We start from the raw sequence: 23,828 nt of genomic DNA on the forward strand, positions 1-23,828 counted from the left end.
AGCCCCTTCTACTACCTGACCACTTTCCATGAAGGAATTCCTGCTGATGTCCAACCTGAACCTCCCCTGGCACAGCTTGAGGCTGTTTTGTCTTGTCCTGTGAGCAGACCCTGAACCCCACCTTGTTTTGTGCTGGACTCAATGATCCATGTGGGTCCCTTCCTAGCAGGACATTCCATGAGCTCTCCTCCACTGATAATCCCAGAGAAAGCGTGGACACCTCAGCCAAGCCCACCAAACCCCGTGTCTTCTGCCAGCCCCTTTCCTCCCAGTTTGAACCGCCCCATCCCAGCCTGTGCCAGCACCTACCCTGGCATCCGTGACCTTGAACTCCCTCAGGATGTACTGGGGCATGTTGTACTCGGCCATGGGGTCCACGACGAAGTACTGGTACCGTGCCGAGCGCTCCGCGGGCCAGTACTGATGGCACTTTTCCTGCCCGGGGCAAACAGGTCCCGTTAGCCCCTGTCCCTGGCCTGCAGGATCCCCTCCCAGCCCCTCCCCGGCCCCGCTCACCCGCCCCATCTCGCGAAGCTTCGTCAGCATCACGACGATGGTGGAGTTGTTTTCCCAGAGCATCCTCCAGAAATCCTCGGTGGTCTCTGCCAGCGGGCCCTGCGTGGCTATGTAGGCTCTCTGCTGCCTGGGGAGCCCAAAGCAAGGAGGGGTCAGGGGGGGAAGCACTGCATGGGCAGCAGCTTTGGGAAATGAGTGGAAAGGCTGGAGAGTGGGAGAGCACGTGGAGATGCTGGGGAAGGACTGGAACTGCACAGGGTTTAAAGGGGGTGGGATGTCTTTGGTGACAGTGGTCAAAAAAAAAAAAAAAAGCCAATGGTGAAGCTCTCCTTAAATATCAGTTCCTAGGGGTAAATCCAACCTCCAGGGATGGCGCTGCCCTAATCCCAGTGCCACAGCCATGGCCAGCACTGCTGCTCCTGGACAGGAGGAAAACCTGCACATGGAACTGCTTTGTTCCCTTCAAACCCACCCATGGAGGGCTGCAGCTCCCAGGGCTGGAGCTTCCTGGGGGAAGCTTTGGGGATTGCAAGGCCCCCAAACCACAAAGGCAATAAAAAGGCCAATCCATATTTAGAAACCTCCCAACAGACAAATCCACCCTCAGCGTTCAGGACCTGCAGCTGAGGAAGGGCTGCACTGCTTCAGAGGATCATCCAATAACAACGCAATCATTTAATAATTTCACCATCACAGAGGTAACTTAAGACCACCACGGGGGAAAATCCTCTCAGCAGGCTGGATTTGGGCGCGGGCTGGGATTCACCCTGGCGGCTGCGTGCAGGTGAGGGCCAGCAGAGGCAGCCTGGGCAGGGCAGGGCCGTACCTGTAGCCGTCGATGAAGCTGGCGTTGATGTAGTCGGAGCCCTCGACGCCGCGGATGGGCTGCAGGCACACCCGCGTGGTCTCGTAGGGCATGATGTTCACCAGGCGGTTCTTGAACTTGTTGCAGGGCAGGTTGGCGCTGATGAAGCGCGAGGTGTGGGCCTTGGAGTTGGCGAGGCGCTGCGGGCAGGAGACACCTCAGCTGGAGGCTCCTCCCGGCCCTGTGCCAGCCCCTTCACCTGCTCTACTCTAGCCATGATATTTTATGAAAAATCCTTTCCTAGGATTTTTCCTGTCCCGAGGAGCTGAGAGCCTCAGGAAAGAAGTGTAAACAATAACTATCTGCTGCTGTGGGATGCAACAGGTGCATCTTCCATTGCTCCATGTGGATTGTTTTCAATTGATAACCAATCACAGCCACCTAGGCCAAGGCTCTGAGCAGTCACAGGATTTTTGTTATGCATTCCTATTCTGTTCTTGTCTTTGTAGCCTTCTGATCTTCTCTCTCTGTTCTTTTAGTATAGTTTTAATGTAGTATTTTAATATAATATATAACATAATAAATCAGCCTTCTGAGCAAGATGGAGTCAAGCCTCATGTCCTCACACATGGGAGGATCGCTGCAAGACTCTACCCCTCTGGGTGCCCTCCTGGGGTTTGTTTTTGGGGGTAGGGCACGGACACTGAGGCCTTTCCCTAAGCAAAACTTTCAGATAATAGTACTACTACTAAAAAAGTTAAAACCCCCTCCAATTTAAGAGGGAGCAAACTCATTCTGGATGTGGAATGACCAGGGAGCAGCCTGTGGTGCCAGGCAGGTCTTCCCTGGGAACTGCATAACTCAGCAATGTAAGCACCCCCACATGGAAGCAGCAAGGTCCCACCAGCCTGCTGAATGCTCCCCGTGCCCAGCAAGCCCCGGGCAGGCCCAGCCTCACCTTGAACTCCAGCTCCATGCCCGTGACGTGCTCCCTGGCCTCGATCTGGGCCAGCTTCTGGATGTAGCTGTAGAGGTTCCGAGCCGGGACCTCGGTGTTGCCGCAGGCCACGGCCTCGAGCAAGGCATCGTGGATGAAGCTGTACTGGTCCTCTGTCTGCACCATGTAGTTGCGCTGGGACCTCATGAGGGTGACGTGCCCGTAGATGTCCACGGTCTTCTCGTGCTTGATCCTCTCCAGCATGGCGTCGATCACGATGAAGCAGCCGGTGCGCCCCACGCCCGCGCTGGGGACCAGGGCACAGGGAGCTGATGGCTTGTGCTGGCACTGGGCAGGTGCCTGCTGCCTCTCCACACCGCTCTGTCCCCCCTCCACCCTGTCCTGTGTCCCCTCCACACCACTCTATCCCCATTCCACACCACTCTGTCCCCCCTCCACTCTGCTCTGTCCCCTGTCCCAGTCCCTTCCACTGTGACACCCCGGGCCAGGCCCAGCCGTGGCAGCCCGAGGCTCCAGCAAGGGGCTGGTAGGATGTGAAAAAGCCTGTTTAATCTCTCAGATCTCTGCAGCTGCAAAGCCACTGATGTTGTAACGAGTAACATGCGTCACCTCTCTCCCTCAATGTTTTTGTGCATCAGGTAACATCAGACCTGTGTGTAATGGCATTTGTGCCTCAGCAGGGCTCTGTGCTCTCTTGTGCCACTGCTAATAAAGGGTTTCCTTTTACCATTCCAGTGATGTCCCTTTTTTCCTCAAGCCCCCTTGATCTCTGTTAATTAGACTGCCTAACACCTGAACCAAGCAGGTGACTGGAGCTTTGGCAAGAATTTAGCAGCTGATCTGGGAGCTGGTTGTGAGCTGACAGCTCTTTATTCATTTTCTGAGGTGCACAATAATTGCCATCTGCAAGGGTAGTGATAAGTTGGCCACTCACAAAGACTGTTTAAATGGCATCCTCCAGCAGAGGCAGGATTAGCTCCCCCAGCAGCCTGTACAATTCAGATCTTCCCCCAGTGCCCAGGAACCCACAGGCTCCTCCACACCCTCCTGAGGAACACAGGGATTTATCTGCATTGAGGCTTCAAGCATTCCTCACTGGGTTGTAAATTGAATTAGGGAATGTTACCTGCCTTCAGCCTGGCATTATCAGGAAGGCTGCAGCACTCAGAAACCCTCTGTCAATCACTGTCAGCTCTGCCTTGGGCAGCTGAGGCAGCTCTGCCTCCCAAACACCTCCAACACCCTCCGAGGTTGCACCTGATCCTCCTCCTTTCTGACTATGACCAGAGACAGCCCCACCACACAGGACCAGACACTGGTACAGCACCAGGCACTTCCCACTGCTTAACAAGATCATCAAATCCCAGAATGGCTTGGTTCCAGAGGGACCCTAAAGCTCCTCCAGCCCCACCCCTGCCACGGCCAGGGACACCTTCCACTGGAGCAGGTTACTGCAAGCCCTGTCCAGCCTGGCCTGGAGCACTCAATCCAAGTGATTTGGCCCAAATGACATCCCTCATCATCCCAGGAAATGCTGTGGTCAATGGAATCCCCAGGTTTCCCTCTCAGATGCTGCCTGGGAACCCCACTCTGGCCAAGAGCTGTCCCCAGGCAAGCCCACACCCTCCTGAACCCTCCCGCCCAGTGCCCCGTGCAGGGGAAGGGGAGCAGTACCTGCAGTGCACCACGATGGGCCCAGCGTCCGGGGGGTTGCAGGTTTTGACCCGTCTCAGGAAGGCCAGGAAGGGGGTGGGGTACTCGGGCACGCCGTGGTCGGGCCACGCCGTGAACTGGAACTGCCGCACCTCGCGCTTCTCGCTGGAGCCGTTCTGCAGCACAGCAACGGGGCTCAGGGACAGAGCACCCCAAACCTGCCCCTGCTCTGTGCCACAGCCCTGTGTCTGCTCCCCCTCTGCACGCAGGGGAGGGCAGGAGGTGCTTCAGAAGGACACTGATTATTAATAATGCCTGTAATGCTTATTGTTATTTTGATTTTATTAAAGTTGAGTCACAGGGTGGTTTGTGGTGAAGGGGATATTAAAGCTCATCCAGTGCCACCCCTGCCATGCAGAGGGACTGTTAGGAGGGAAATCCAGAGCTCTTGGGGGTGGGAATGAAGGTTTGGAGCTGCCACGAGCCAAAGTGGTCACATCAGAGATTTACTGATCTTTTGGAATGTTGCAGCCTGAGACCCCTTTGTAACTGGAGCAGGCATAAATAGTTCAGGTTATGTGACCCCTTCCCATCCACTGTTCTGAGTATTTCCCTTAAGAGAAATCCTTGAGTATTCCTGCAGTTCACCAGGCATGCTGCAGCCCAGCTCAGGGGGAGCAGGAGCAGCAGCCAGCTCACCTTGTGCAGGGAGAAGGTCCGCACGCAGAAGGTGGCCAGCTCAATGGTGTCCAGCAAGGTCACCTGGATCATTCCGTAGGTGTCTGTGCCTCGGCCTGGCCAGTACTGGTCACACTTTATCTGCAAGGCAGGAGGGATGGCTCAGTGCTGGGACAAACCCTTCACTGAGGGGGATGTTCATTCCCAAACTGTCCTGTTACAGGGGAAGCTGTGCTGGTGGCAGAGGAAGGAGAGGTGCAAGAAGTGTCTTTGCACAGCACCAGGACGGGGACAAACCCATCAGAAAAAGCTCCCACTGACTAAGCACAGACTTTGATGCTCCATCAATCCCACAGACTGGAATGATCCTGAAGATTAGAGGGAATGTACTGGGGCTTGTTAAACAAGAGAACTGAATGTGAAACTTGCCACATGATTAACTCCAAGACAGACATGCAGTGGGATCCAGCAGCCTCTTCTCCTGGAGTTGCCAAGGAGGCTGCAGCTTTCCAGGGTGAATGGTTTGGTTTTTTTAATGCAATGAAACTGAACTTTCAGGGTGCTGGCAGAGCAGGCAGAAATCCCCCCCTGGCTGCACATCAAAGGGATTTGCTGTTCCCCCGACTCTCCCCTCCAATCCCCCTGGATTATGACTAACCAGCCATCCCTCTCATGCATCTTACCCGTGATTTCTCCTCCAGCTTAGTCATCATGACAATGGTGGCTGAGCGCTGCTCCCACACCATCCTCCAGAAGTCCCCAAAGGTCTCTGGCAGGGGCCCCTGGGTGGCAATGTAGGCGTTCTGCTTCCGGTACCCGTCGATGTAGTTGGCATTGATGTAATCACTGCCCACAATTCCTGTGTCAAATCAGTAAAAATCAGGGAACTGCACAGGACTTCACGCAGCTGGAAGCATGAGGAGATTTTTGCAGGGGTGCTGTTAGAGAGAAGCTCCCTGCAGAAACACCAGAGCCTTGGTGGCTCAGTGGGTCAGGATGACCGAGGCTCCTGGCAAGGCTTTCCCAGCTCAAGCTCCTGCATTGCAGAGAGACAGTAACTCCTTGCAAAAGATATTAAAGAGACCAAATACCAGGCCTTGAAACCGTGGTGTTTTCACTCATGTGCTTAACAGCAGCAAAGTCCTGGAGCAGGGCTCCTGCTGCATCAGAGTCCATAGGACAAACCCGAGTCCTTGTCCCAGCCTGCCCCAAGCCCAGCAGCAAATGCACCTGGTCAATGACTGTGTGGTCCATAGCCTAATCCCAGGCATTGAGCTACAGCTGGACAGAGTGAAGAATAAAGCCAGGCTTGATTTAATGAAGGCTTTGAAATTACAGGCTTTGACTTGCTGTAAATTGCCCGCTGTCATTTTTAAGAGTGTTTTTTTCCCTTACTCCAATGAGTTACAGGCTATTGAGTTCCAGCTGCTCGCCTGGGTCCCTGCTTGAGGGTTTGGGATGAGCAGGAGGCACTGCCAGAGTGAAGAGGTTGATTGGGACATGGCAGGAGAAAGCTGCTCTGAAGTTAAAACGGCCCTGGCAGGCAGCAGTGCCCAGGTTCAGCTCCAGAGCCGGCGCCTGGCACGGAGCAGCCGCGCTCCGGCTGCTTTGGCTGCTCCCGAGTGCCTGGCAAGGCTGGCAGGATCTGCAAACCCGTGATTAACTCGGTGCAGAGCCCTTCACTCCCGTCTCCAGGGGAGCCAAGGCTGGGGAGCAGCACCAGGGAGGAATTGGGCTGCAGCAATCGGGGCTGCTGCTGCCCAGAGCAGCCTGCCTGTCCTCAAGGCAACTTCAGCTGCTGGGAAATGGCTTTTGATTAAATTTCTGGAGGGTTCCCTACCCTTGCTCCCTCTCAGTCTGAAATTTCAGGAGGGAGAGAAGGTGGCTGCCATGGCAGGAGCGTGTTTAGGGCTGAATTAATCTCTCCAGCCCCTGGGGTCCACTCTGCCATTTGAAATGGTGGCTGTGAGCTCCTGCAAGTTTCACTGTGTGACAGGCCCAGCTTCAGAGAAGTCACAGAATTAAAGCCACTGCTTCTTCCTGACCAAGCAGGCAGTGACAGTCTCCACCCTTGACAAATCCAGATTTAAAACAAAGAAAAAGCAACAAAACTGATTCCTCCAGCTCCTTTCATCTTCCAGCCCTGAGCATAAAATAGAGCCTGGTAGGAAGGAGCACAGCAGCCAAGACACGTCAGAACCTCTCACATGCTTGAAAATTCAGCCTTGGCCCATCATCCTTGCACTGTTGGTCCCTCACAGAGCCCTGGGCAGAGCTGGAACTGCTGCCTGCATCCAGCCCCAGATCCAAGACCAGCCCAAGTGTCCTTCACTCCCACACTTGTGCTCTTCTCCCTTCCCTTGAATGACAAAGCAACTTTTTAAAGCCCCTGCTTTCCTTGGCTCATACAATATTAATCTCGGAATTAAACCAAGGCAGAACACAGTCAGCTTCACAAGGAGAAACATTTAAAGCCCTCTAATAGCAGACCAGAGCAATCCAGATTTGTGCAGTTTTTTGGCAAATCACCGTGCTCTGCTGTTGCCTCAGCTCTCCCCCTTCCCCATGCCCCTTGGAGCTACCGTGGCACAGGGAGATTATTTTAGCAATTCCCTGGTCTCAAAGGCTTTGGAATTAACCTCTCCATTCAGCAGGCAGTTACCAGGACATCCCACATCCTCTCTGCTCTGATGATCAGCTCTTGGCAACGCAAGACTGGCCTTGAACGCTTTATCCACCCTGCACAGCCACATCCCAAGCCCACGAAACTCCAGCATTATCTCAGCAGCAGCAACCCAAGCAGGTGCCCTGCTCAGCTCCATCTCAAGCCCCTCTTATCCTGGCGTGCACTGGAGCAGCTCTGTCGAGAGCCACGAGTTGTGAAATTTAATGTAAATTTTCTGACTGCACCATCGCTCACATAAGCAGCTCAGGAAACAATTTATGACCCGCCAGGCTCACACTAACCCCTTCTTAGCCCAAGGCTTTTAGGGGCCAGGGCTGCAGCAGGGGCTGCATATCAAGTGATCTTTGTGCCTGTACAACTCACTGGCCACATCTCTGCTGCTGCTGCCTCTCACATTTGTACAATCAGCCCTGGGCTCGCTTCCCACTCCTCCCTGAGCAGCCCTGTTCTGCTCCCTCTAAAGCACTATATGGTCTGAATTCTTCCTGTTAGTCAGAGATGTATCAAACAGGCATCTCCAAGCAAAGGGAAGGCAGTTTCTTGATAAACCAGCCCTTGATATGAGGGATTGCAGCTCCAGGGGAATACGTCAGTCACCAGAATTTAACAAATGCCTGCTTTACGGAGGCATCTCCTGCTTGCCAAGCTCCCAAGGAGACGTTAAGAGTATAAATAGAGATGAGAGCAGAGCGTGTGCAGCCTGCTCCCTGCAGGAGCTCCATGCCAGCCCTGCCTGGAGCAGGGGGTGCTCCCTACCTTCGATGGGCAGCAGGATGACCCGGGAGTGGTCGTAGGCGATCACGTTGGCGTAGCGGTTCTTGGGCTTGTTCACCTCCAGGTTGGAGTGCTCCCAGGTGAACTGCTGGCCAGGGTCGATGGACTGGAGGGATTGGGAAAGGAAATGGGAGAGTGGGTGAGGAGAAAAGCAGCAGATGCAGTTCTGAGCACTTGCTCCACGTGGCTCTGCAGGGCTCGATCACCGTTTGCAAGAACCCAGCTCTGCTGTGGGAAAGCCCCAGCCCCGTGGAGCAGCTGATGTCCCATCTCCCTTGGTCCCAAATGGAATATCTGAGGTCATTCCCCCTCTGGAATACAGCACCAAAGGCTTCCCAGTGCAAATGGGGAGGAAGCCCACAGGAGCCTGGCAGGGACAAGAGTGCATCCCCCAGCACAAAACAGGGGTAAGGACCCCTGCCCTAGGACACTCAATCAACATGGATTTTTCCTAGAAGGGATGAAGGAATAAACAATGAAATTCACTGGAGAGAAAAATCCCCTCTGCCTGTCCTAGTGATTTATGCCAGGTTTGGTGCTCGGGTTTTTTTCCCTCTCTAAAGTCCAGCTGTCCCAGATATGGAAATTAGGTTAATTACGTTTACCTCTAAATCCTCAGCCAGAGAATTAAATAAAACAAGGGCTTAATTCCTTCATCATTTTGCAGAGCCCTTGGGGTTTGCCTCAATTGGAGGCTTGGCAGGAACGTGCTGAGCTGTGTTTGCTGCTGCTGGCTCTCCCTCTGCCTGCCACCCTTTGGGGACAGGGTCCCAGATCCCAGATCCACCCCTCTGAGCTGGCCCTGCTGCCCTCCCTGGCTGTGCCCACCCCGGAGCTCCCCGGGCACAGCTGGTACAAAACCATCCACAGAACAGCTCCGAGCTCAGCGCTCTGGCTGCGGAGAATTCCTAACTAATGGGTATTTATACTATTGTAATGTGTCTGTTTGCTCTCCATCCCTCTAATCATGCCTCGCCTTCACTTCATTAGCGATGTTTGTTCAGCTCTGGCTCTCCCTCCGGAGGAGGCTGGGCTGGCTCCGGGCCAGGGCACTCGGGATGTGGCATTATGCAGATCAGCCTCTGGAATCTGCATGGAGCACAGAACGAGCTGCTGCTGCCCCCGAGACCCAGCGTGGGAGGAGAGACCCCGGCAGAGCAAAATGTGCCTTCTCCAAGGTGTGACCCCTGCTCCAGGTGCCCGGTGATGGCCGGGAGGCAGGGCAGGGAGAAAGCATCCCTTTGTTTGGAAAACATCCCCTGGCTCCCTGCCTGCAAGCAGGCACAGGCAGTCTAGACTCACCATTAGGCTAAAAATGTCAGGGCATTTGATGTGTTTCAACAGCAAAACCAGGAGTGGAGAGAAGCTTTTTACAAGGGCATGGAATGATAGGACAAGGGGCTTTAAACTGACAGAGGTTTTAGGTTGGATGTTAGGAAGAAATTCCTGCCTGTGAGGTGGGGAGGGCCTGGCAGAGGTGCCCAGAGCAGCTGTGGCTGCCCCTGGATCCCTGGAAGAGTCCAAGGCTGGGCTGGACATTGGGGCACCCTGGGCCTGTGGAAGGTTCCTGCTCATGGCAGGGCTGGCACTGGGTGGGCTTTAAGGTGCTTCCAACCCAGCCCAGTCTGGGATTGGGTAACCAAACACTACCAGGATAAGGAAAATGTGCACAAACCCCTCAGACATAACAAGGAAGCACAAATCATCCTGTTTTCCCATCTTTAGCTCCGTGGCAGCTGATGGCATCAGCTGTGGAGCACTCCCTGCCCATCTCAGCCAAGCTCAGCTGTAAGAACTGGGTCACAGTCCTTCACTTGATCCCCTCTGTGTCCAGCAGCAAGTCATGGGTACCCCAAGGGCAGCTCCCATCCCATCCAGCAGCCACCTTCCAGGACTGCATCCCTCCTCTGAGGGAGCTCAGCCTCTGCTGACCCAACAGGAGCAGCTCATGGATCAACCTTTTTCTTTTTATGAGCCAGAACTGAACCCAGCAAAGCTCTCAGCCAGTACTTAACTTCCAATACATAAATAGCTTTTAAATTTCAGCTAACCAGGTCTTTAAGACGAAGCTGTTCATTTGGATGAAGGCCTGTGTGAATTCCCTAATTCCTGGCTCTGCAAACCCATGCACAGCACTCACTCTTGCTCATACCTCATACTCTTGGGATAATTTCAGGTTATCATTAGCTTTGAGATGCTCTGTGTGTTCAGCCAGCTCAGAAACGGGGATGGGTGGGTGGCTGAGCATACCTAAAAGACAAGACAGCAGGAAAAGGATCTCATTTAACAATAACTGAAATCCACAACCGTTGCGCATTTTATAAGAAAGAAGGAACAAGAAAAGAAAATAAATTACAATGTAAGATCTGCAATGAAAGTAGGGAGGTTAGAAGAGAAGAATTCAGGGCTCGAAATTGTGTCCTTGGAAGTAAAAAATAAAAATCAAGGAAATTAAAAAAAACCAAAACAGTAAAATGAGAGTGTTCCCGTGATGGCCCCGTTTTCAATGTGGAAATCAGAGCAAAACAAAAAGGAAAATCCGAAGAGCAGATGCGTGTTAGCGATTCCAAAGTGGACTTGGAATGAGCAAACGCTGCCAGAGGAACCCACGCAGCAAATGGCACAGCACCCACGGGATCAGGAACCAGCTCCAACAGAAAGGAGGCAAGGGCAGGATCCAGCCAACCATGGGGATGTGGGCAGGAGATGGGAAGATGCAGATGGGGGGAAGCAGGGGAGGCTTTTCAGGAACTGGACCTGATGATCTTTAAGGGCTTTTCCGACCTCAGGGATTCTCTGGGTTGTTTTTTGCACAGCACTGCCTCTGGAAGGCCTCGGTCTGCTCTGACCTCCACCATTCCCAGAGTGCAGCCAGGCCTGGAAGCACCCAGCAGGTTCCTCTTCCCACTCCTGGCTGGTGGGTGATGCTCCTTGTGCAGCACAGCCCTCTCTCCACCATGGTGGGCCGGGCTGTACCAGCCCCACCCAGGCTCTGCTGGGAACACTGGCACCTTCTGGGATGGACAGGCAGAGACCCTCCTCAGGCAGGGGGACTGGGCCTGATGCCCTGAGCTGGTTCAGCTGCTGCCCCTGCAATCCCCCCAGCACTTTGGTGTGCTGCTGTGGAGGCAGCCAGAGAACTCACTGGAGCCATACTGGGAGCTCCCACTGGGTCAGACTGGTCCAACTGGGGCTCATCTCAGCCACCAACGGGGCGAGCAGCCATGGCTGACTCAGTTCTCAGCCTGGGATTTGCACATCCTGCTCTGAAAGGGGCAGCTGGAGCTCTGGGAAGAGCAGAGACCCTTCCCTGCCTACAGTCCCTCAGAGGCTATGCTGCAAACCCAGCAGGAAAAGCTCTCCGTGCTTTGCTCATCTGCATGGGATTATGTTTTTCCAAAGGCTTCCCATGCTGTCTGCCAGCCCCTCCAGAGGCCTGGAGAGCAGCATTCTGAGAAGCCCTGGGCAGTGCCCCCGATGAGAAGGACAGGAGTGGAGAAGAGATGGAAGCCAGGGAGAATTTCGAGCCCCGTGGGTGTTGGTGGGTGACAAAGCAGCGGCGTGGCAGCAGCATGGTCAGATACTCTGAAAACTCAGCACAGAGATGGCAAAGCAAGCATGACATCCTCAGTTTTACAGTGATTTGGGAGAGGTGCTGCTTCCCCCAGGCCTGGGCACGGGATGAGTCTGCCAAACCCGGACAGGTTTCTCCTAAGCTCACCACACATCTATTTTCAGCACAAGGAAATAGGGCTGAAAATAGATGAAGAGGGGAAATGTACCAAAAAAGCTCACAAAAATAACCCTGAACTATCCTGGGGGCTGTGCTGGCTCCATTCCAGCCTGCTGGGATCAGGGCAGGAAACCTCTGTTGGCTCATGGAGGAAAATCTTCCATTAAATTTCTTGTTGTTCTGTCCATCAGACCTGGAGCAGGGTTATTTCCCCACCTGGATGGAGGGGGGCTGCCATCCACCCCAGCACCAGATGCAGACTGGGGTGGTGGGAGGAGCTGGTCCTCTCTGTGTGGGATGGGGAGGCCACCCTGGCTGAGATGTTCCAGATCAGAGCAAACCAGTTTAACACCACCAACATTTGATGGACATGTAGGTTAAAAGGAGAACATAAACAATCTGAAACCCCAGTAATAACAAACAAGAAAAACCCCAGATCCTCCTTGGCTCAGAAACCATGGAGAACCTGAGCAACAACCTCTGAGCCTGTGGGCTGCATGGGGAAAGCCCACTGTGCCAGTCTGGAATGAGGACTCACCTTCCCCTTGAAGGAATTTCACAGTTTTCCTTCATAAAAGCTCCAGGAAAAAACCCAAAGTGTGAGCAGCAGCTCTGCCCTTTGCTGGGGTCATCCTGCTTCCCCTCCAACCCTCCCTGCCCAGAGCCTGGCTGGAGCACATGGGAACTCGCCTTGTTCTGCTGCTGTTAAGGACAGAAACTCCTCATGGGATTGTTTTCTAGGGCTCTTTGGGATAAAAGAACCTCAGCAGCAATAAACACTTCCCTGGTCAAAATGCTGAGTGCACAGGGTTTGCAATAGGATCCAGGAGTCTGCCATGGAGAGGCAGGAGTGGCACTGCCTCGGCTCAGCTGCTCTTCTGTCCTTTAATTCAGGAACTCATCTGGGGTGTGAAGGGCTGAGTTCAGCCAGGAAAATACCCACAGCCCCTCTGTTACAGTCAGGGGGTTGAGGGGACAATTGTGACACATTCCATACCAAAGAGACCAATATTTGGGTTTAACTATTCAGGGAAATTTCCCAGCCCTTGCATCTCCGAGCACAAGCAGCATCTGTGACTCTTCACATCTGTCAGCTGAAACCTCACATCCTTCCCTGGCCAGCATTAAAAACAAATCCAAGCCCACACCACCCAGCAAGGCTGGGATCTTGGCTCCTAATGGGATGAAATCCCTTCGAGCCAGTCTCATCTAACATTTCAATCACTTGAATCTCTCTAATCTTATCACAAAAGACTTGATTCTTTGTGCACCAGCCAAGTCGCCGGAAACGTCACCCTAACATCTGCTCCGTGGCCAGAGCCCATTTATCCTGCAAAGTCACCGTGGCTGGAGGCACTCCTGGGAAATGTGGGGTGGCCTCTGGTCTGTGTGCTCCTGGAAGAGCTCGGTGCCAAGGAGCAGGCACCTGCCACAGCTGGGACATGGCCCTTTCCCTCTGATGAAAAGGTGCCTGCGTGGTTCTTTCAGAGGGGGAGCAGCAGCTGCAGCTGCAGTTTCTCTTTCCCTGCGTTGCAAACACCAAAGCACAACCCCCCAGTGACACCAGGGCACGAGAACAGGGGACACTGAGGACACTGAGCCAAGCAGCAGCGATGGAACATCTTCCACAGGGGGAAAGGCAGCCCTGGATCCTGCCGGGACAGCCAGGGGTGCCCGGGGACCCCGCTGCTCCCCAGCTCCCCAAAGGGCTCTAAGGGGAAACTGTAAAACTGGAAGCACAGTTCAGACACACAGATGGCACAGAAAGGGGATGAGATGGGCAAACACCGCAGGAACACAGAGAGTTCGGCAGAAAATCAAAAAATAGTAACAGGAACGGAACAAGAATTGGAAAGGAAAGTGATAGAAGAGGAAAATAATAATGGGGGGAAAAATGAAACCAACAGGAACAAAAACACACAGGAACTAACTTTCCAAGTCAAACTCAGGGTCACTGAGAGGGCTGCTCAGACCAGAATCTGCAGAAAACAGTAAAAAATAAATAAATAAAAGATACACTTTTGTAAAAACTTCATGCTAATAAAAAAAACCAAAACCAACATAAATCTAAAGAGGAAAAGAAAGGTATTTTTGTGTTGATTAGGACAGGATATCTAAGATGTGCTATGCTTTCCCCTGTCTGAGCTGCACGTTACCATTCCCATGTCCCTCCTCTGTTTCACTGCTGGGGACACCATTGAGATTCTACCTGGGGTCACCTGTCTGGAGAAGAGCCTACAGGCCCCTTCTGAACCACAATATATTGAATTTAAATGCCTTTAACTCAGAGAGCACCTGTGGACTCTTCCCCTTCAAACTGCACCACAACCTCTCCATCACCACCAACACACCCCAAGCTCATTTTTCCATCCATTTCCATTTTCATCCAATGTTCCCAAAATTCTGTGGGAGGCAGGTAATCAACTCCCCCAAATCCTTTAAAACCTTTTAGTGCTTAACAAATGATAGAGCAGAGTAACACCAGGTAGGTCAGCTCTGGCCAGACAGACTTGGAAAGGAAAGCATCGCCTAAAGCCAGACCAGACAGAGGCAGTGTCTTTTGGGATCTGCAGGTCTTGGTGTCTCAGGTACCCTTTACAAACCTCCCAGAGCCAGAATTCAGAAGTACAGCATGACCAAAGCAGTGGGGCCAACAGAAGACTGACTCCATCCATCCATCCATCCATCCATCCATCCATCCATCCATCCATCCATCCATCCATCCATCCATCCCATTACCTGGTGGAAGCACCCTCAGCTGACTCTGCTCTCCTGGGGGACACAGAAACCCCCCCTCAGGGAAACACATGAACCAGCACTCCCAGCTGCTTCCTGGCACCAACACCAAGCTGGAAGGCCACAACTTTTTATCTCAGCACAGTCTTTTCATCTGAGGGAGTGCAGCTCCTTCTCTTGGGTCTCCCACCTCCCTCCAGCTGGAGCACCCACAGAATGGTCCCAAAGGAAGCACCCAGACAAGACAAACTGCTGCTGAGCTGGGGGTACTCAGGAGATCTCCAACACCTTCACACTCTGCTGCAAGAGCAGCACTAAGAGCTGATTTAGGGACCTACCTGTGCTGGACTGCTGTCCCTGGAGTGAACCTGCTGCCATGCCTCAGCTGAGCATTGCTCCTGAGCCTGGGCTGATCCCAGCAGCTGCTTCCTGACTCATTTTGGTAAGAGCCCCTCAGCTCAGCGCTGCCTTTGTGCTTCCCCTGCTCTCTGTCCCTGCTGCCAGCCCCCCCTAAGGAAACTGGACAATGCTAAGGACAGGACTGGGATGGGAAGGGGAAACAGGAGCTACAGAAACATTACTAACAAGCACAAACAGCAAAAAAAAAAAACAAAAAAAAACAACAAACAAACTGAAAACAACAGCCAGCCCCCAAAAAGCACAATAAATTCCCTTCCAAATCCTCGAGCACCAGGAACTTGGAGGCAGAGGTGTGGACAGGCACTGGGTCAGCATGGCCATGTGTCCATCTGTGTGAGGAGGTGTCAGTGGTGCTGCAGAGGTGCCATGCAGGCAGCTGGGACATGCATGGACATGGGGACACATGTGTGCAGCAGGGAGGTGCACAGAGCCCAGCACTGTGAGCCAGGCTGGCCCAGCCCTGGCAGTGCCCAAGGCCAGGCTGGACTAAGCTTGGAGCAACCTGGGGTAGTGGAAGGTGCCCTGCCCATGGCAGGGGTGGAACTGAGTGGGCTTTAAGGTGCTCCCAACCCACACCAGTCTGGGATTCCATCACAACATCTGCACCAAGTGAGGAGAAGCTGCCTCACCTGCACCAAGCAACCAGCTCCTTTCCCCTTGCACGGCCCAGGGGCAGGCCTGGCTGCCAGCAGGAGTGGTTTGGCACCAGAATGCACCAGTTCCAGGTGTGGCTGGAGCACTGGGTGCTGGGCAGCCTGCCATGCTCCATCTCCCCACCCAGGAGCTCCCAGCTGGGGCACAGGGCAGCACGGGTGCTCTGGCGTGGCTGGCACAGCCATGGCCCTTGCAGCTCAGCCCAGAATGCACCAATTTCTCTGGAAATCCAGGAAAACCCTTCTTCTGCCTTGACAGCACTGGGCACAGCCTGTGCAAGGTTCTTGAGGATGCCAGCAAAGGTGGCTTTCAGCATCCCCACAGAGCACAGACAGGGCTGGGGCTCCTTGGCCGTGCCCCAGGGCAGCACTGGCTCTCCAGGCAGGCAGGGGGGGCTCAGGGAAGGGGCAGGTGCCCCCTCCTGCCCTCCCAGCAGGACAGGCTGGTCAGCAGCAGGTTACCTGGAGTCTGGAAGTTGATTCTCCTCATTTCCACGGGGTCCTTGGGGTGGTGGGGGGCAATCTCAGCGTTGTTCAGGAGGCACTTGGTCCGTGGCTCTGAATCTTTCCGTTTGCTTCACAGCAAAGCCAAAAAGAGGCAAAAGAGACCAGAAAGAAAAAGCAGCTTAGCTTCTGGGCCTTGTGGTCTCAACTACTCATGTTCAGGCACGAGCAAAGCTCTCACAGAAAATCAAAGGTGCAGCCAAGGGTGTAAGCACAGAAAACACGTCAGAAAAGGGAATGAGGTTTGGAAGGGTTGCCAGTGCTACGTTTTAGGGGTTGACAGTGGCCTGGGAGCCCCTCAGCAGCTTTCAGGTAAGTCTGGAAGTTCCCCCTTTCTCCCAGCAGCAGCACAGACTGGCAGCCAGGAGCAGCTGAGGTGCTGTGAACTCTCCCTGCTCAGAGCAGCCTCCACTGAACTCCGCAGAGCAAAAAATGTTCCAACTGTGGCCAAGCCATTTCCAGCCTGAGAGAACCAGAGCCAGCAGAATTGTTTGGAAAAGTACAGAATCTCCTGGCCATGACCTTGGGTGTCGAGCTCTGATATTGCTGTTGGCTTGTTCAGGAGCTCTCAGAGCTGCCCTGCTGCAGACAGAGAAGTCAGAGCAGCAGTTTTCAATCTTCTTTGAACTGCAGAAACCTAAAAATCTGGGTTCAACAAACAGTGTAGACACATCCTCTCCCAGCACAGCTGTGCCTGCTGAGATCCACCTCTCCCTGCCAGGCACCAGAGCCTGCTCCAACCCGCCAGCTGAGCTGCACATGGAAGTGCTTCCTAATATATTTCCCTCCAAATGGGTTAGGTTAGCTTAGGCAGCTGAAAAAGTCTTTGCTGACCTGGCTCATTCTCCTTGAAGAGAATTTAGAAGCAAAGCCCAGTGCTGACCTAAAGATGTGATAACTCCTTGCAGAGAAACAGTGGTGAGCTGCTGGGAGCTGAGCTTCTGCAGAGAGCAGAGAATGTGACCCCCACCCCGAGGCTTGGAAAGGTGGTCCCAGCCCTTCCAGGGAGGGGCTGTGGAGCTCCTCACCTCTCCTGCTCAGGGTGCACAGAAACCTCCAATAAATTGCCTGCAGCAGCAATGGCAATCACTTAGGCACAGAGGAGGTTATTCAGGACATTTTTAGCTGTCTCTTGATGTCATTAATAGCCAGAAGAAGTGGTCTGAGCCCTGCCAGCACTGCATGGGGCAGCATTTTGGAATGACACCACTTTGCAGTTTGGGTTTATTTTTGCTGCAGTTCTGAAACTGCTGTTAACAGTTCATGGACTGAGCCCATCAGTTACTTCCAGTGAAAGCTCTTCCAGTCTCATTTCTGCAGTCATAAACAGACTCTGTCAGAAGCCCTTGGCTGAGGGGCAAGAGCAGCTTCTGCCATGGGACAAGGACAGCCCAGCTGGTGAGATCCTGCTTGCAGCGTGCCACTGGCTCAGGGACAGCCCGTGTGGAGCAGCCAGACATGCAGAGACCCACTTTCACCTCTGACTGCCACACAAATGAGAGCTTCTCTGCTCCATTAACCCAGCACTTTATGAGCCATTTACTGTCACTGCTGCTCAACCTGAGAAAGGGCTGTTTTATTTAGGAATGGACAAACAGGAGAAAACTGGGCTTGCTTTGCTTTTTCTGCCCCAATTCAAACATGGTCCCAGCTAGTCTGACATGAAGTTTCTGTGAGGACAGATCTAGAGGTGGGAACTGCACCAACGAAGCCCCAACACCACACAGCAAACACTGCTTAACACACAGCAAGCAAGAACCTGAATAAATGGCAAAGCTGGTGCTCTTACCTGTCTGGTTTGCTGTCCAGGAAAGCAGTAAGTGGAGAGAAGACAAGACAAATGCTCGGGTTAGAAAGGACTTGCAGAGGTAGGGGGAAGCATTTGCTCAGCTCTAACCCTGGCTGCAGAGGTGGGACCAGCAAAGATCACCCAGCCACAGGGACACCCACCAGGACCTCTGAGGCCCTGCCCCAGAGCAGCCTCATGCTGGGATGCAGAGGGCACTCTCCAGTGCACAAGGGAGCACACAGGGCAAAGATGGAGCAGGGCTGGGAGAGCTCCCCCCACCCTGGGAACGAGCTGTCCCAGCTAAGGACACCTCTGCTGGTCATTACCACCTTCATTTACTTTGCTCAACCCCTGCTTCCCCTCCTGCCCCCTTCCCTCGCCCTGTGTGTGCTCAGGGGACCCCCAGCTCCTCCACACACCACGAGCTGCTCAGAAAGCCAAGGCAAAGGGAGACAAAAAGGAGTTTTCCCTTCTCTCTCCTGAAGACTCACACCCTGCTCCTGTCTCCCAGCTCCAGCAGAAAACCAGTGGAGGTCTCTGCTGCCCCCCAGCTCAGGAGTGCCTCCCCTGCATCCCCCCACTGCCCACAGGCACAGGGAGCAGCAAGGCTGACTCCTGACACGCTCACTGCCCAAGGGAGTGTCTGTGGGACAAGCACAGCTTCCCTGGGAGGGCCATGGGGCAGAACCTGCAGCAGCAAATCCCTGCAACCCCCTGCTAATCCCTCCTGTGCTGGGCAGACTCTCCCAGCCCAGCATTTGTGCCCAGGGAAGGGCAGGACAGAATCCCCCTTTGGTGCCCTGGGGACACTCGGAACCACCTGAGGTGTGGGCAGTGAGCAGCTCTTACTTTTTGTAGAGCAGGATGGCGATGACGATGCAGATGATGAAGACCACGGCCAGGACGGGCCCGATGACCCAGATGAGCCCCTCCTCACCATCAATGATGGGCTGGGGGTCAGGGTTGTCCAGCTGGATGGGGTCAGAGAAGGGACTGGCAGCATAGGTCTGGAAGACAGGGAACAGGGTGGAACACAGCTCAGAGGTGGCGTGGGGACTGAAGAGTGGGCAAGCACAGGATATTCCACAGGAGGAGCTGCTGCAGAGGATGTGAGCTCCCTGCAGCACAGCCCAAATGCTGACAGGGAAAATGCCCTCTTCAGCCTAGAGAACATGCCCTGCTCCTGGGCATCCACATGAGGGGTACCTTCCAGTGCTGCAGTGAGACAGAGCATGGAAAGATCACACTCATGTGAGGCTGAAGCCTGCCCTGTGCCTGCCTCACCCTTTTTGTGCTTTTAGAGATGCAGCTGCTTCTGTTCCAGCACAGCCCTGAGCCCTCAGCACTGCCACAAACACACAAACACTTTCCCCAAGCTCTCACGTAACCATCTGGATTTTGACAGTCAGAGGGGATTACAGAGCAAGAGGGAAGGGATTAAAACAAGAATTAATGCTTGGTCTGGTGACTGAAAAAAAACAACCCTGACAAATAAATACAAAGCAGTAAAACACTGTGTGTGTCCTCTGCTGCCTCTGCACTGAGCTGGGCTCTTGAGCAGGATCAGAGGCACATTCAAAGCCTTCAGAGTCCTAGCTAAGGATGAATTCCTATCCTACACAGGAACTCCAGAAAGTGAACAGCAGAGAGAACTGGCATGGCCTGCTTTGGGGGTGCAGCCAGGGACAGGACAAGAACAGGAGCTCTTGAACTCCATCAGCTCTGAGCAGGCTGGAATGCTGCTCCACACTCAGGAGCTGCTGTGCATCCAGGCCACTGGGAGTGAGTCTGCAGCACCTTGTTCTAAAGCAGAAATTACCTCAAGCTGCAGTAATCCGATTGAGAAACCCATTCAGGAGCGTGTCAGCCTAATCCTTTAATATCAAATACACAAGTAAATATTTATTGGGGAAAAAAAAAACTCTGAAAACCCTTAATTTCCAATAGCTCCCTGCTACAATTCCATAGGGGGATTTAAAAACAACAAAGTATTAGGCTGTTTCCTATTGTGTGTGAGGGAGGAGGCAGGTAAATATTAAAATAGTTGTTTTCATAAAGCCAAGTACAGCCCCAGTGAAAACAGCACAGATGCTGAATTGGTAGAGAGAACTTGTAGTTTTCCATAAAAAAAATGGAAACCTCTGTGCTTGAGGAGGATCTTAGCAATATGACAGAGTGTGACATGCCCTTGGAGCAGGATGTCTGGGCTCACTGCTCTGAGGAGTTAAAGAAGAAGCCTTTAAAGGAAATTACTGTTCAGAAAGGGGTTTGACCCAAGGCTCTCTGAACTCTTGTGCTGTCCTGAAGGGAGAGTTCCCTGTTCCTCCCCATTCTGGACTCCAGTCTGGAGCCACAAGTGTACAAGGTCCGTGCACAAAGACTGGGACAATCACAGCTCCTCTTGTCCCTGGTGCTTGGAAGAGACAAACGCAGGCACAAGCAGAAGCAGCTCATGGAGCACACGAGCCACAGCTGGAAAGAGAAAGCCCTGCGGGCTGGCAGGAGGGCAGCAGGGCCCTGGCAGCTCCCTGCTCCATGCCCAGGGAGCAGCGAGGGCCGGGGGCAGCAGGCGGCACTTACGGCCTCGGGCTCCTGCAGCACGGCCAGGATGAAGAGCACGTATTTCTGCCCTGGCTCCAGGGCCCTGTTCTCGAAGTTGTCGTAGTGTTTCATGTCGCCCAGGATGAAGTGGGAGGGCAGCGAGCGGAAGCGGGCAGCGATGTAGGGCTTGGGGAAGTCCAGCTGCCGCGAGTGCCGCAGGCTGCGGCGCCGCAGCCGCGCGATGTCCTGCACCAGCTGCACGAGGAGAGCGACCCGTGAGAGCCTGCCAAGGAGCAGCAAGGAAAGCCAGACCTGCCCTCCCCGGCCTGCCTGCTCTGAATGAGGAGCAGGTAGCCCAAACACCCCTCCCAGCCCTCAGGTCTCCATCCCATTCCAGCTGTGCTGTCTCCCTCTGAGCTGAGTCCAGTTTCACCCACATTCACCTCCTCCAGGTCCATCTCCTCAGGGCTGCCCAGGGGGTTGAGGAACTGTCCTCCCTGGGACTTCTTCAGAGGCACCACGACAATGTAGAAAGCTCTAAATGTTCTGGCTGCTCTGAATGAGGAGCAGGTAGCCCAAATCCCCCTCCCAGCCCTCAGGTCTCCATCCCATTCCAGCTGTTCTGTCTCCCCCTGAGCTGTGTCCAGTTTCACCCACACTCACCTCCTCCAGGTCCATCTCCTCAGGGCTGCCCAGGGGGTTGAGGAACTGTCCTCCCCGGGACTTCTTCAGAGGCACCACGACAATGTAGAAAGCTCTAAATGTTGGGAATGATGAGAAGAAACAGAAGGAATTAGCCATGGAAGAAGGGAGCACACACACTGATGTGAGTTTGCCCAAACTGCCCCACTGGCTCAAGCCCCTTATTTTGCATTCAGCACAGTTGTTGTTCCTGGAAAGACCTGAATTCTGTGGCAGCCCCATATCTCCTTGTGCACTTCCTTCACACTCTGGCTTTCCCTGTTAGTTGTGGAAGTGCCTCTAAAAGGCAACAGTGAGGAAGGCTGGAAAAGAAGGGATCACCCTCCTGGTATTGCCCCTGTGGTGGCCTCCAGCCATGAGGACTGACCCCCAAAACACAAACTGAGCATCCCACCCCTGCAGTTAAACAGAAAACAGAAACCTACTGGACAGGCACAGAGCTCTTCACGTCGGGGAGAATCACCACCACGTTGCCATCAGCATCAGGCTTGTGGGTCACCTCTGGCTTCTTGGACAACATGTCAGCAGCAGTCCAGGCTGCGACGTTCTGCTGCAGCCCCCCCATGCTGTTGCCCTGGTTCATCAGCACGAAGTTGTAGAAGGTGCGGGGCCTCAGGTGGGTGATGAGTTTCTTGGTGGTCCGTCCGTCCACGTCGACGTGCAGCCCGTTGTACTGGATCTGTGGGAGGGGAGGAGGTTGTTCCCTGAGCAAGGCTGGTGCTGCTCCAGCTCCTTCCCCCCCATCCCTGTGCAGTGCAGGGAACACGGAGCACCCAGCCCTGCAGAGCTGGGGCACACATGGGGCAGAAACTCCTGCACTCCACTTGCCTTGTATGGGGTAGGAGAGTTGTAATTCTCAGGGAACTCCCAGCTCAGAAGGACAGATGTCTTTGTCACCATCTTCACCTTGAAGTTTTTGGGTAAAACTGCAGAGAAAAAAGTGAGGAGGAAGGGGAGAAAGGAGAAGAAAAGGCAGCAGAGGGAAGGAAGAGCAGGAAAGAGAAGGAAAAGAATGTCAAGTGATGGAAGAGGGGCCTGCCAGGCTGGGTCTGGCTGCAGGAACTGAAGGGATTGCTCCCTCCTCCACTGTGCTTGAGTTTTGCCAAGGTCCATCTCCCAGTGCTCCCTGTCCCCATGCCTAACCCCAGGAGGGCACGTGGCTTTGCCCCCACACTCTGGGCCTGGGTGGCTGCTGCAGGAACGAGGTGCTGCCTGGCTGAGCATGCTCAGGTGAAGAAAAAACCCATCCCAGGTCACGGCTCAAGGGTTTTTTTATTATTATTTTTTTTTTAATTTTTGCTCTTTTCTTTTGGCTGCTTGCAAAAGCTGAAGAAAATGCTCTTCCCACCTGTACAGCGACTGGCCCCCCCCTTCAGGTGCCAGTGACAGGAGGTGTCCGGACTTAACTTAGAAGAAAGTGGTAAAAGGGACTTACCTGGCACAAGGCAGAGAGGAGCGGAGGGACTGAGTGTGACACCAGAGTGCTTTGCATTTACTCACGAGCCTGGCTGAGCCTGGCCTGACCTCTCCAGCTCTCTTGCCTCCCGGCACCAGCCCCGGACACAAGGGGAGAGAGGGAGGAGAAACCGGTGAGTCCTACCTTGGTCCAGCTGGAACGTCCGATACTGGACGGTCGGGCTGTAGGGCCCGGGGCCTTTACTGGTGTGAGCACGGATTTTAACATCATAGGCGGTGTTGGGTTTGAGGCCGTTGAGGGTGTACGAGTTCTCTGGGGAGGGGGGCAGCTCTTTTTCCAGCAGGTTCCCGGGAGAACCGGTTTCCCGGTAGGCCACGGTGTATTTGACGATGGCGCCGTTCCTCTCGGCCAGCACGGGGGGCAGCCAGCCGAACTGCACCGACATGGACGTGACGTTGCTCGCCTCCAGGATCTGGGGGTAGCCCTTGGGGATGTCCTCGGGGGTGGTGAGTTCCTGCACGGCTTCCTCCCCGAAGCCAGCCCGGCTTTTCACGGCCAGCTTGAACACGTACGTGGCGCCCTTGTGGATGCTGCCGGCCAGGTACTTATCCTCCAGCGCTGAGAACTCCAGGGTGGCCAGAGGCTCCACGTCCTTGCGGCCAAACTGCAGCCGGTAGCCCAGCACCTGGCCCTCTGCATCCAGAGGGGGCTCCCATTTCACCAGCAGAGTGTTCTCCTCTGTCTGGTGCACAGACAGGATGGGCTTTCCTGGGACTAGGAGAGAAGAGAGACAGCTTCTTCAGCCAAGGCTGGGCAGGGATTGACAGGAGCTGCAGGGACTCTTCAGCTGCAGCAACAGGTTCCTCAAGCCAGCAGCAACGCTCCAGCTTGGCTCTGTAGAACCCAAACTGCTGCCACCCTGTACAGGTAGATGGGCCCTAAACAGTTTGGGAAATGAGGAGCACTGCCAACATATCAGCCGTGAGCTGCTGACACATTCCTGAATTTATTTCCTTTCCTTTGTTCATGGAAAGATGCACACAGCTCCTCCCTTCCCCTGGACCCCTCACCCTCCCAGCACTGGGAAGAGCAGACTCAGGAGTCAGACTCCCAGCCTCCTGTCCCAGTTGCTTTCCAGGGCAGGGAAAAACAAACCTGGAGTCTCCAAAGTCCCAACCTCCCATTACACAGCCCAACTCATGCAGAAAGAGACTGGAACAGATTGGGCCAGGCTGGGGAGTCCAGAGCAGCTGAGGGTGAAGC

General features: G+C 54.0%; 1 protein-coding gene across 1 annotated transcript in view; it reads right to left on the minus strand.

Annotated features, from left to right (window-relative positions):
- PTPRS (protein tyrosine phosphatase receptor type S) overlaps positions 1 to 23,828 on the minus strand; it is a 146,224-nt gene that overhangs the window by 4,646 nt on the left and 117,750 nt on the right. The window contains exons 16-33 of the mRNA XM_064396393.1: positions 22,749 to 23,339; positions 21,977 to 22,074; positions 21,574 to 21,827; positions 21,110 to 21,203; positions 20,486 to 20,701; positions 18,755 to 18,912; positions 17,906 to 17,917; positions 16,075 to 16,187; positions 13,735 to 13,782; positions 10,223 to 10,320; positions 8,053 to 8,176; positions 5,294 to 5,469; positions 4,632 to 4,751; positions 3,954 to 4,108; positions 2,280 to 2,565; positions 1,343 to 1,521; positions 517 to 643; positions 310 to 435 (exon numbers count right to left, since the gene is read on the minus strand). Of these exons, the coding sequence (XP_064252463.1) occupies positions 310 to 435; positions 517 to 643; positions 1,343 to 1,521; positions 2,280 to 2,565; positions 3,954 to 4,108; positions 4,632 to 4,751; positions 5,294 to 5,469; positions 8,053 to 8,176; positions 10,223 to 10,320; positions 13,735 to 13,782; positions 16,075 to 16,187; positions 17,906 to 17,917; positions 18,755 to 18,912; positions 20,486 to 20,701; positions 21,110 to 21,203; positions 21,574 to 21,827; positions 21,977 to 22,074; positions 22,749 to 23,339 (2,975 nt within the window). The remainder of the gene's footprint in view (positions 1 to 309; positions 436 to 516; positions 644 to 1,342; positions 1,522 to 2,279; positions 2,566 to 3,953; positions 4,109 to 4,631; positions 4,752 to 5,293; positions 5,470 to 8,052; positions 8,177 to 10,222; positions 10,321 to 13,734; positions 13,783 to 16,074; positions 16,188 to 17,905; positions 17,918 to 18,754; positions 18,913 to 20,485; positions 20,702 to 21,109; positions 21,204 to 21,573; positions 21,828 to 21,976; positions 22,075 to 22,748; positions 23,340 to 23,828) is intronic.

Source organism: Passer domesticus, chromosome 21, assembly GCF_036417665.1.
Source record: "Passer domesticus isolate bPasDom1 chromosome 21, bPasDom1.hap1, whole genome shotgun sequence".
Taxonomy (NCBI): Eukaryota; Metazoa; Chordata; class Aves; order Passeriformes; family Passeridae; genus Passer; species Passer domesticus.